Source organism: Xiphophorus couchianus, chromosome 19 (genome assembly GCF_001444195.1).
Source record: "Xiphophorus couchianus chromosome 19, X_couchianus-1.0, whole genome shotgun sequence".
NCBI lineage: Eukaryota > Metazoa > Chordata > Actinopteri > Cyprinodontiformes > Poeciliidae > Xiphophorus > Xiphophorus couchianus.
In genome coordinates, this window is record NC_040246.1 from 7,833,224 (window position 1) to 7,844,574 (window position 11,351).

General features: G+C 40.1%; 1 protein-coding gene across 1 annotated transcript; it reads left to right on the top strand.

Annotated features, from left to right (window-relative positions):
* Positions 1 to 4,149: 4,149 nt before the first annotated feature.
* Positions 4,150 to 7,073, top strand: marcksb (myristoylated alanine-rich protein kinase C substrate b). Its single transcript, XM_028000386.1, has 2 exons — positions 4,150 to 4,560; positions 5,515 to 7,073. The coding sequence occupies exons 1-2, from the start codon at positions 4,465 to 4,467 to the stop codon at positions 6,076 to 6,078; spliced, it is 660 nt and encodes a 219-aa protein (XP_027856187.1). The 5' UTR covers positions 4,150 to 4,464; the 3' UTR covers positions 6,079 to 7,073.
* The last annotated feature ends 4,278 nt before the right edge of the window (positions 7,074 to 11,351 follow it).

Here is an 11,351-nt window from a genome sequence, read left to right on the forward strand (position 1 = left end):
AAGGAAGAGTTTAAGTCAGCCTGGTTGTGAAACAGGGAGAGGGCAGTATCATGTTGTGTGATTGCCACAGGAGGAACTGGTGGAGTTCACAAAAGAAATCAAGAAGTCAAGATGTTAAAGTTTGGGCAGAAACTGCTTTCCCAGTGGTTTTCCACCTACACATATGACCAGATCAGTTGGAAAGTGGCTCACTGCAAATCCCCCCCCCCATTTCTTTGTTCTTGTAGTCCTCTTTTAGAGTCTGACTCAACTAATAACCACCCATAACCTACTGTCCATTCCTAAATGGACTTAAATCTCTATTTAAGCATTTTTGACATTTCTCCTATAGTAAGTAGTTGTGCAAGTATGGCATATTCACATAGTGTAGCAAGAGTTATTATTCAGATTGTAACGTAACAATCTTGCACTGTGTGCCACATTCAAGGACTGTAGTCAAAGTCAGCTCTGCCTCTACCCATTTTGAACATCAGTCTCTCTTAAATGAAAAAGACAAGAGGTATCCCAAAACAGTAAGGTATTTGAATGTGGATCAGGAGATGGCAATAAGAAAATTGCACACCTAAACTTGTCTATATCTGCAGTTTTCTCCTGCAACAATCAATGCTGGCTAATGTGTGAAGTTTATCTAGTCACCACACTCAAATACCAGGATCCAAAGGAAGGCAAACAAATCTAAAGCTCACAGGTAAAAAAAAAAAAAACTGCAGCAAAAAAGTGGAGTCTTAGGATCACTAAATAATAATGTTTCTGTGTATGAAGTAGAAGACAAGAGAACGAGCAATTTAATGTCTTAAGTTTGTTTTTCTTAGTAAGGCAGATTTTGGCTATTGTCAAAATCTCACCAAATTAAAAGTTAGACCAATAATCCCTTTTCAAAACAGCAATTATAAACAAGACAAATGTCCAGTCATACTCACGTTGAGCTTTTGAGCAACAAACACCCCAGGTGTGTTTGGTGTGAAACAAAGAACAAAATGTGTGGAAAAGCACCTCATGCCCACGATTGAAACGAACAATGAAATTCATTTGAAAATTTAGGACACCGTCAGTGTAGGACAAGAGTTTGTTTTATTCAAAGTGTCCAGATGTACATTTTGAAGGTCCTTGGTGAAATGTTTGTGAAAGATCAGATTTGATGTTTTTATGAGAACTACTTACAAAAGGGGGAGGAAAAATAGGAACAAAAAAACCCCCTCCTAAAAACAAATTACAGAGAGATGCATCAACCTTCAGGTTTTTGGAAATCAGCTTGATGGGTTTAAAATATTGCTGATTATTCTGACTCAAATTATAATGTTTACTAAATTGGGTGTTTTGTTCAGATACAACAAAAGATCACCTTTTGTGTCTAGAGGTCATTTTATCCTCTTAAAAGGCACATAATGTAATCAATTTCAGAATTAAGTGGCTTAGATACTTGGTATTCAAAACACAGACAGTGACCTTAACATTTACCTCATAATTTGATTTGAATTATTTTATTTTTGAGCTTTGTTGCTCTTTCTGCTTGACTTTTTGTCGTCAAAATGCCCCATTTTTATTTTAAGGTCTGTGGCTCTTTAAAAAAAACCCTGATTGGTTTGAAATAATTCAAATGTGAACATTCCTATGTTTTGTATTGAGTTTGAAGCATTACATTTAAGAACTCTTAGTTCAGTGAACTAAATGTTTAATCTTTTTGTTGTTTGAAAACAGTCCGTGCCCCCACTGCCTTTGTCTCTAGGTTTACATATTCTTTGCTGCTCCTTATCATAATTACAGCTTTGCATGTCATCAGAATATGGCAACAATGAACGTGGCCTAGTTAGCGGGAGTAGAGAGGTGGGGGTGAAAGAAGTCACCCTTAATCCTCGGTCTGCGGTGTGTGTTTGCTGTGCAGTCTCGACTTCACTCTCACGCCCGCTCCTCCGCAACCAGAGGTCACAGTCGCTAAAGCACCTTGTCAGCCAGCGCTCAGCTTCTTCCTCGCAGCCATTTTGGACCGGTAACCATGGAGATGTGGGTCAGGCAGTGATGGCAGAGAGAGAGAGAGGGAAAGAGAGGAAAGATTTGTTGCTGCTGGTGGAGCTGGAGCGCTGCAGGCTGGCGGAGCAGACAGCAGAGCCATAAAGTCTCATTATATCTGGGTCACTGGGATGCTCCAGCTGCAACAAGCAGACAAGACACTATTATGCAAGAGGAGCGACGAGGGATGTTATGGGTGCAGGGGCTTATAGTTACAGGGGAGGTCTGTTTACTCAGAGGGGCATATGTCGGGGGGGGGGGGGGCCTTGATAACATAGCAGCAGACAGGCAGCAGCCATCTAAACACAATAATGTTGTTTTCACACATAACAATTCAGATTCAGAGACAATGAAACTTCCATTCTAAATAAAATGGGAGCTCTGGAATGGATAATTAAGCTCTGCAGCATTTTCTACATTAGATTAACATTTACTATTAGTCCACCAAAGTGAATGGATGGAAGTGGACAAGATTACATTTAAAGACGGAGGTTTATTTCTGAAAACGGAACAGAGACCTGACCCCAAGAAATGTCTGCTTTTGTTTTCGCTTGATTAAAAAAATTGTATGTAAATGGATTTCACGCAATTCACAGTGATCAACGGAAAAGCCTTTATGACAATATTCAGATGATTCATCCAATTTCGGACCAGTTTGTTTGTATGTCTCCACTGATTTTTTTTTTTTTTTTAACCTTTAGCCACTTATCATTTTTAATGATCTCTGAGACCTTCCAGAAAGCTTCGCTGTCCCCTTTAAGATTCTCCATCAAACTCAGTAACATGACATCCAGGCAGAAGAAACATTTTGCTTAGGTAGAACTAATTTATATAGGTTTCTATAGGACTGAGATCACATTTTTTGATGGCTACTCCAAGACGTTGACTTTGATGTCCGTAAGCCATGTTGTAGCAAATGGTCACTTTCCACATTTTCCATTTGAAAGATCTGCTTGTGGCCACGCTTTTACTTCCTGGTTGATGTCCTGAGATGCAGCTTCAATATTTCAAAAATAATTCTCCTTCCTCATGATGCCATCTATTTTATTTTGTAGAGAGCACCAAAGGATTAAAGCTCCCCCATAATAAGATGACTCTAGACTCATAATTTCCAGTTGGGATGTTTTTTCAGGCTTGCAGGCTTCCTCTTTCCCCCTCCAAATATAACAGTGGTCATTATGACCAAACACTTAAATTCTAGTTTGATCAGACCGCATGGTCACTTATTTTAAGAACTATCATCCTGAGTGCATTTGCAAACTGTAACCACGCCTGTTCTGTTGTTATTTTTGTTGTTGACACCATATGTTACCTCTTCTTCTCAGAGCGGTCTTACGGCCCGCAATGTCTGAAAAGGAAGAAATATAATTTGTTGCCTTAAAATACATAGCAAGTTTCGCACTTATTCATTTAAAATGTTCACAAAAGTCATGACATCATCACCTTAGCTTCTCCAAATTGTTCGCCAAACTTCTGAATATGAAGCAGGCAAATAAAGCAGCTATCTCGTGAAATTTGTTGGCGTTTCAAAAGTATGAATAATATTTTTAAAAAAGGAGATGTTTAGTCTGATTTATTGTCAGATGGTGAGGAAAAAAACTGTTTGTGTATGTAAAAAGATACATCGATTGTATTTGTTTGTCTGATGGCTATCCAATATTTAAAAAAAAATATTGATTTGAAAAAAAAAAGATAAAAAAAACATCCTCAATACAATCAGCTAAAATAAAATGTAAAAAAAAGAGAATTTGTTGCTTCCCTGCAGAGGGGAAAAAAAGAATATCAGTTTAAAAAAAACCCAGCTGCGTAATACAGCTAAAATTTTTAAATATATTTTTGCAGCGTTCCCTAAAATATCACTATATGACTTTGCTACGTTTCCAAATCAGCCTTCACACCAAATGCCCAGAGTAAAGAGCCCAGTGGAAAATGACCCTGTCTCCCTGCTCTAACGTGGATCCACAAAGTTGTAGGCCATGTTGTTGTGTCTCTCCCATTGTCCGCGTCCCCCTCCCCGCTGCACGTCCCTCTGCTCCACGCCCTCCGATCCCCCTCCCGCTTTACATTCCAGCCTCGTGATTGGCGGAGACGCCGGGGCTTTTGTCGTCACAGCCTCAGCGCCCATTCATCAGCGGACTTGGGCGTTGTACTCCGCATCTCATTTGCGGCGGGGCCAATTTCTCCCCATCTACAAACTCTGCTCGAGGAAAAAAAAAAAAGGAAAAAAAAAAAAAAAAAAACCGGATTTCTTTTGCGCCTTCGTTACATTTTCTCCCCCAAGTGCTCATTACTCTCATTGCGGTCTAAATTTTTTTTGGGGGGGGATTTCAGGCTTATTTCTCGGTTTGTTTCGCGCAAAGAAGGCAAAGCGGCGTGCCTTAAATTTTGTTTCGGGAGGAAGCTTGCGGTCTTTGTTCATTCATTTGATCGGTTGGGTTCCTTTGTTGGAACAAAAGCATGGGAGCGCAAATCTCCAAAACCGCTGGAAAAGACGAAGCCGCGGTGGAAAAGCCGGCAGAAGGAGCAGCTGTTGCGTCGAAGGCGAACGGACAGGTAAATAAGCCTTCTTGAATTATTAAATTCTTAATTGCCCACACGGAATTTCGCCCCAATTTAGCAATGTGTTGCGTCAATGGCGTGCTCCATGTTCCCCTGCAGCGCATCCCCACGCTCACCGGCGTTCAGGGAAAGTGGCCACATGCGCTTATATTCTCCATGCTGCTGTTTGGTTATTTTACAAAACCGTTCCAGACCCGGAATTTAATCAGTATCCTTTTAATTGGTTCTAAAAGTCATTGTCTTGTGCATCTTTGAATGCATTTTGATTTATTTATTTATTTTTCATTAAATGTGCAGAAGACAGGTTTATTAGACTTTGTGGTTTTGCATAGTTTGAGTGGATGATATAAAGTCTGGCTTTTCTGTTTTTGTGGGACTTGTGTGCAGCAGGGGTTTGTGGTCGCCCCTCACCCTGGCATGGCCATTTTAAAAAACGGTACCACGCCTTTGTTGCCAGGTTCAAGAAAAGAAACGTTTTTTTTTTGCATAAATGAACTTCTTAGACTTAATAAATTCGAATAGCACAAGGGTTGAAATGTATGAAGCGCTCAAAGATTTGGTTAATGCATATCGACTTAGCTGGTTTATGGTATTTATTTTTTTAAAATCCCAAATTCCTATGTTGTTTCTACAGACTGAACGCCCTCTGGTGGAGTCTCGACTTTATTGCAGTTTAAAAACCCGAGCCTACTGCTGAAAGCCAGACATGTGTCGTCATTCTCCTAGTAACAGATGTCTATGCAATTTTCTTTTTCTTTTGGTGGGCTGTGTGGGTAGTTCCTTTTTAATATTTTTAGTTTTGGAATTTGGTTAAATCCAAAGGTATTCAAAAATTTTTACAAATTGGTTTTCCGGTGTCGTCTTCAATAACATCACAATGCAACAACAATACAGTCTAACACACTCTTAAATAACGCAATGATTTGGACCTTTTTGACTTCTTTCTAGGAGAACGGGCACGCCAAGACCAACGGAGATGCCTCTCCTGCTGCAGAGGATGCCAACAAAGCCGACGTGCAGGCCAATGGAAGCACTCCCACTGAAGAGGTGCCAAAAGAAGAAGGTGAGAAAGTAGAGGACGCCGAGGCCCAAGGAGACAAGGAGGCATCCACCACAAACGGGGAGACCTCTGCCAAGCCAGAGGAAGGTACCCCGTCCACCAGCGAGGATGGCAAGCAGAAGAAAAAACGGTTCTCCTTCAAGAAGCCCTCCTTCAAGCTCAGTGGCTTTTCCTTCAAAAAGACCAAGAAGGAGTCCGAAGAGGCAACCGAGGAGGGGGCGGCCGCTGCGGCAGAACCGGCCGAAGGTGAGAAATCCACCGAGGCCCCCGCAGAGGAGACCAAGCCGGCTGAGGGGAGCGGAGGGGAAATCAAGGAGACTGCAGCCGACGAGGTGAAGGCGGAGGAGCTGAAGGCAGAGCAAGCAGCCGAAGGAGAAGAGAAGCCGGCCAAAGTTTCTCCAACTGAGCCAGAGATGGCAGCCAGTCCGGAGGCCGCCGCTGCCGCCGAGTAACCCCCTCTGAACGACGCACCGGAATGAAGGAGACGATGTAGCCTGTCTGAAGGAACATGAGGACTTGTCTAAAACCAGGGAATTTGTTTTTTGTTTTGTTAATTTTCTCTTTTTTTTTTTTTTTTTTGTATATGTTTACTACTCTGCAACCATCTCATCCATAATGACTGCAAAGTCCCGAGCAGTGATGGACAGGAGGTGCAGCAGAGAGTGATGCTCATCACTGCTTCTTGGTGCTTGCATTTGTAACATGGGTGAGTGTGAAAGTGCAAAATGTGAGTGGATTTTTTTTTTTTCATTTAAGGTAATACCATCACAAACATTGCTGAATCTTTTTATTTCCATATATTTAATCAAAGTATTTGGTGCTGGGCAATTGGATGTAGCAGCTCAAGCTGTCCCTGCAAGATCTGACACATTGTGATATTTAAAGGGGAGGTCCTTAAGCGAGTCTTAAGTTGTCATTGCAGTGTACAGTTGTTTACAACTCTCTAAGCTCAACGCTCCTGTGAACACAAACCATTCCTGAAACAGATTTAGCCGTCAAAACGATGATTGGTGCTCACCACTTTCCATTAGATTCCACTGTTTCAAAATTCTGTAGTGATGCACGTTGTATAGACTTTGATATTACTGGTTTTATGGCTGAGATGTACCTAATGACTGAAGTTTTTAACTGATTACCCATTGTAAATGAAGTTTTTTTTTCCTCTTCTTTTTTTTCCCACCATTTGTAAGATTGAATAAAATTGGGAGATGTTTTAAGCAGACTTTTGCATTAAGCTGTGATGACTACAACACCACTCTGAATCCACAAGTCAAAAGCACACAAAGTCAGGAGTTTAGACGCTGTCCTCTACCGGCTTCTCTTTCTGTATATAACGAGGCTCACATTTTTTCAGTATGGAATGTAACATTGCCTGCAAAAACTGGTAACAAGGTGTTGAGTTTGTTTCCTGTGAATTCTGAAGAATAAAACGATGAAGTGTGATGAATTGGCACTGTGAGCTTTTCTTTTTCACATAATGCACTACAGAGAAAGTGTGGTGGGGCAACATGAATGGGCATTTACTTTACTCAGCAGCTCTCTCTTGTGGACGTTTTAAGACTTGAAGGGAGATTTTATTTTGAACTTTTAAACTGAGCTTCTATGGAGAGCTATTTCAGCCAAAATTAAATAAATAAATGGGGACAATAAATGAGTAAAAGAAAAAAAAGAGTAATTGGCATCTTTCCATTTATATTAATTCAATCTGGGAACGTTTATTTATTCCCAGATTTATTTCGCCTGGCCTTTTTCATTTTCCATTTTCACTTATCCTTTTCCATTTTTTAATTTCCATTCATCCTTTTCCAATTTTTAATTTTCATTTATCCGTTTTTCATTTTTCCATTTTCATTCATCCCTTTTTCATTTATTCTTTTTCATTTATCTTTTTCATTTATCCTTTGTTCTTGTGTCCTTTTCCAATTATCCATTTTCATTTATCCTTTTTAAATTTTACATTTTCATTAATTCTTTTTCATTTATTCTTTTTCAATTTTCCTTTTTTCATTTATCCATTTTTTCCCCAAAACTGGGAAAAAGGTAAATAGTTATATGCTAATGAGGAGGAGCAGCATCATCCCAATTGGTTGGTTAGCATCACCAACTATGAACTTTGCTTCAAGAAAGATGGCGACCTATCACCGGCTTATCAGTGAGCTGAAGCTCAGCAACTTCATTAGAAAATAGTGCTATGACTCATGACTTTATTTTTCGTGTGTCAGATAGAACGTGTTTCAGTTAGCGGCTCTCATGGACTCAGAGCTTCACCGTTGGGGTTTTCATAGTTTGGACGAAGCGCCCGCTGAAGTTGTCTTACGATTGAAGCTTCAGGACGCCTCCGTAGCTACCAGCTGTGATCCAACCATAAGGTGCAGACTTTTCTGCACATCATAAGGGAACTGCAATATTCAGAGGCAGTGCTATGGAGCATCGAAGAATGAATTGTTTTTGTTGAGCAGAGAGAATGAGAGTGGCAAGCCTTGGAGATCTGCATTGGAGGCCATCTTTCCATTACCAGACATCCACCATTCTCGCTTTCAGCACAGTGGGCTTTCTCCCCTTAACTTGGTTTGTCTCCGGTTGATTTTTGACCAGGCCAAACAGCAAACAGAAAGAGAAGTTGAGAACAATGACTACCATTTTCTGCGCTGTTTTAGAATTGTAGTCTGACTGTAGTTTTCACAATGGCGGCGAAGGAAGTGAACGAAGCCGTTCAGTCCACGTTGGCCACACTTCCACGGCCAAAAAAAAAAATTGAATTAACATTAACAACCTTCTCGTTCTGACCGGTACTTCTCTCTTCACAGAGGAGGATAGTTGCTTACAGCGCAGGCAATTTCCGGTAAGCTTCTTATCGTCAAACTGGTGCATACATCACAGGCAAACATTAGTGTTTGGATAAAATTTAAAACCTCAACACAGGTCATGCCTCCAGAAGCAATTGTTTCTGGGAGTCCAGATCCTCTGGATGAAGCAAAGTGTAGTATAACGGGCAGGTTTTTACCAGGCTAGGTCTAAGCTAATTTTGAGCCCTAATATTTCCCTTAATCTGTGTGGGAATAGAAACAGGAAGAAGGAATTCAACGTCTTGTAACTACCTCGATTCACCAGCTTTTGGCTCCAGAACCACCAGGGATTGCTGTTGTCGCTTTCAGGGAAACGACTTTGGACATCTGAATCCCTGTGGTGTCATAGTCGGCTTTGGTCCCAACAGGGGTTTTGCCTGTAAGGTTTTAGGTCACACCTAAAAACAGGCTTTCACAGTTGTGTGACACTGAAAGAACGTCACTAAGCGACCTTTAGCACACACATAAAAAAACAAACAAAACAAATAAAAATAGTCACGAACATTAAACACAATTAGATTCCATCCTATTTCACTCCATTTTTTATTTATAAAGGACATTAAAAAACACCCAAAGCATATATTTACAAAAAAGTGCCATATTAGGGACAGATAAAACCAAGATAATTATAATAAAATAAAAACATTAAAAGCAGAGTAAGATGTACTTTAAAAAACAAACAAACTACAGAATTATAAAACAGAAAACAACTAACCACCTTACGTGTCAAAAGCCATTGAAGGGTGTGGCTGTGGTGTAGGGGCAAAGGGGTAAACCATATACAGAGGTCTTTGCCACATGTCTTCCCCCTCTCTCATAACCAACTTTCCTTTCTGACCACTGTTCAATAAAGGTTAATAGACCTGATGAAAACCTTAAAAAATCAATAAACACTGAAAACAAGTGTTTTTAAGAAAGACCTAGAAAAAAACAGAAAAGAAGCTTGCCTAATCAAATTGTTTCACAATCTTTTAGAGGCACAACAGAAAAGGCCTGATCTCTGACCTTCAGCCTAGTTTTTGGTACAAAAACAGTCACAGTTATACAGTGCACTCATGATTCATCAATGTTAAATCTTTTTAAAGCTATTCTAACAAGGCAGGATGTAAAGAACTTTCTTCCAAATAACCAAAGATAAGATGAGCGTTTTAATCGACTGCCTGAGAGTTAAGAAGCTCAGGCTGCTTGTTTCATTTTAGCACTGTGCTCAGGCAAAATTAAATGCTTTAAGTGAAAAACACATTAAAGGATAATTTAAATTAATAATTTAAGTTGGGGAAAAAATGTTAGCAGTTGAATCTGAGGCGGTTTTAAACACTACAATACAAATGTAAATCTTTTAGAAATCCTCTCGTGTGGTGTGCGGAATCTACCGGCTAATAACAAATTGTTATGCTTGATTGCAGTTTAAATTATTTTTAATGGCTTCTGTTTAATGGCCATATGGCTTCTGTTTAATGACCTTCAAAACTAGGGTTTAGTGTGTATGGAAGGCATTTGAAGTTGGCTAGAAACTATATTCACAGCAAGCAACTGCTCTGTATTGACACATTGGTATTCTTCTTACCAAACCTCAAACCCTGTAAAAACACCCGACTTATTTTAAAAGTTTGGAAGACTGCCACAAACTTCTCCAGGGTGGTTTTCACAGCACACAACTGCGTCCATGTACACTGCAAACCATCTATTTGCTTTGCACCCAGTTTTACTCTGTGCGTTGCAGCTCTGGCCACCACAAGAAGGGCGTGCTTTACACATAATATTTCTATTTCGGCTTCCTGGTTTTCTTGTCCAGCTCGGTTAAGTTGGTGAGGTATTTGTTGCTCGGTTTAGTCCCCTGGTGTGCCTCACTGCTGAAATATCTCATCACGCCCATACATCATCCTCCGTCCTGGAAGCTGCTACTTCTCTTCTTTTGTTCTAAAAAAAAGACATGAATATTTTTTCAGATGTCAGGTGAAGGCACAGATCCTTTTGGTCAATTGATAGATAGTGGTGCATCTATGTTTCTGTCTGTCCATCTTTATCCTCCAACCCAATGGTGTCTTTGAGTGACGCAGCCGGTGGATGGCAACCCTCAGCAGTCTCTTTAAAGTAGCTTCCACTCCGCTCTCTCTGCCCTGGGCCTCTCACCTAACCACTGTCTCGCCTTCTCACCAAAGAAAGATCAAACAGCTGCTGCCTTACCAAACAACCTTCCCTGCTCCCTTATTCCACACCCAGACTATTTTTAGGGCACACTCACTGTGACTTCCATGGTAAAGCTGCTTTTTAAAACTTTAAGCAGCAGAGTCGAAAACCTTGAGATAAGGTTTAAAGCAAGTCTGTACCTTGTTAGGATTCAGATTTCATTTTCGCTTATTGTGTCATTCACTTCTAAAATGTCAACAAAAAAAGAGCTTTTATTGCACACTGCTGTCTTAAAATTATTCTACCTGTTCATGAAACATATTTAATATATGTAACCCTTTGTAAATTGACATTTTTTATGATTATAGCCTGATACAAATGTGAAGCAAAGCCAAACACAAGTCGCAGCTTCCGCTAACAAATATTAACAAATATTAACTGTTAATATTAACAATATTAACAGTTAACCATTTGTGGCCTACAAGTACCTATTTTAAAATCTTCCTAAAGCTTTCAGGACTTTCTCTGAAACAATGTGGACTTTGAGATGCTCTTGGGATCGTTGTTCTCTTTGAAGGTCCAACAAATCCCAAGCTTCAGCTTTCTTATAGGCAGCAGGACATTTTGTCCCAGGATTTCCTGATGCTTCATTAAGTGAATCCATGTTGCCCTCCACTCACTGTAGGCCTCTAGAGTTAGAGTTAGGAAGCAAAACAACCCTTAAGCATCACTAAGCCACTGCTATGCTT

Coding starts and splice junctions, on each gene's coding strand:
- marcksb (XM_028000386.1), top strand. CDS start 4,465: ATGGGAGCGCAAATCTCCAAAACCGCTGGAAAAGACGAAGCCGCGGTG. Junction 4,561..5,514: donor CGTCGAAGGCGAACGGACAG/GTAAATAAGCCT, acceptor ACTTCTTTCTAG/GAGAACGGGCACGCCAAGAC.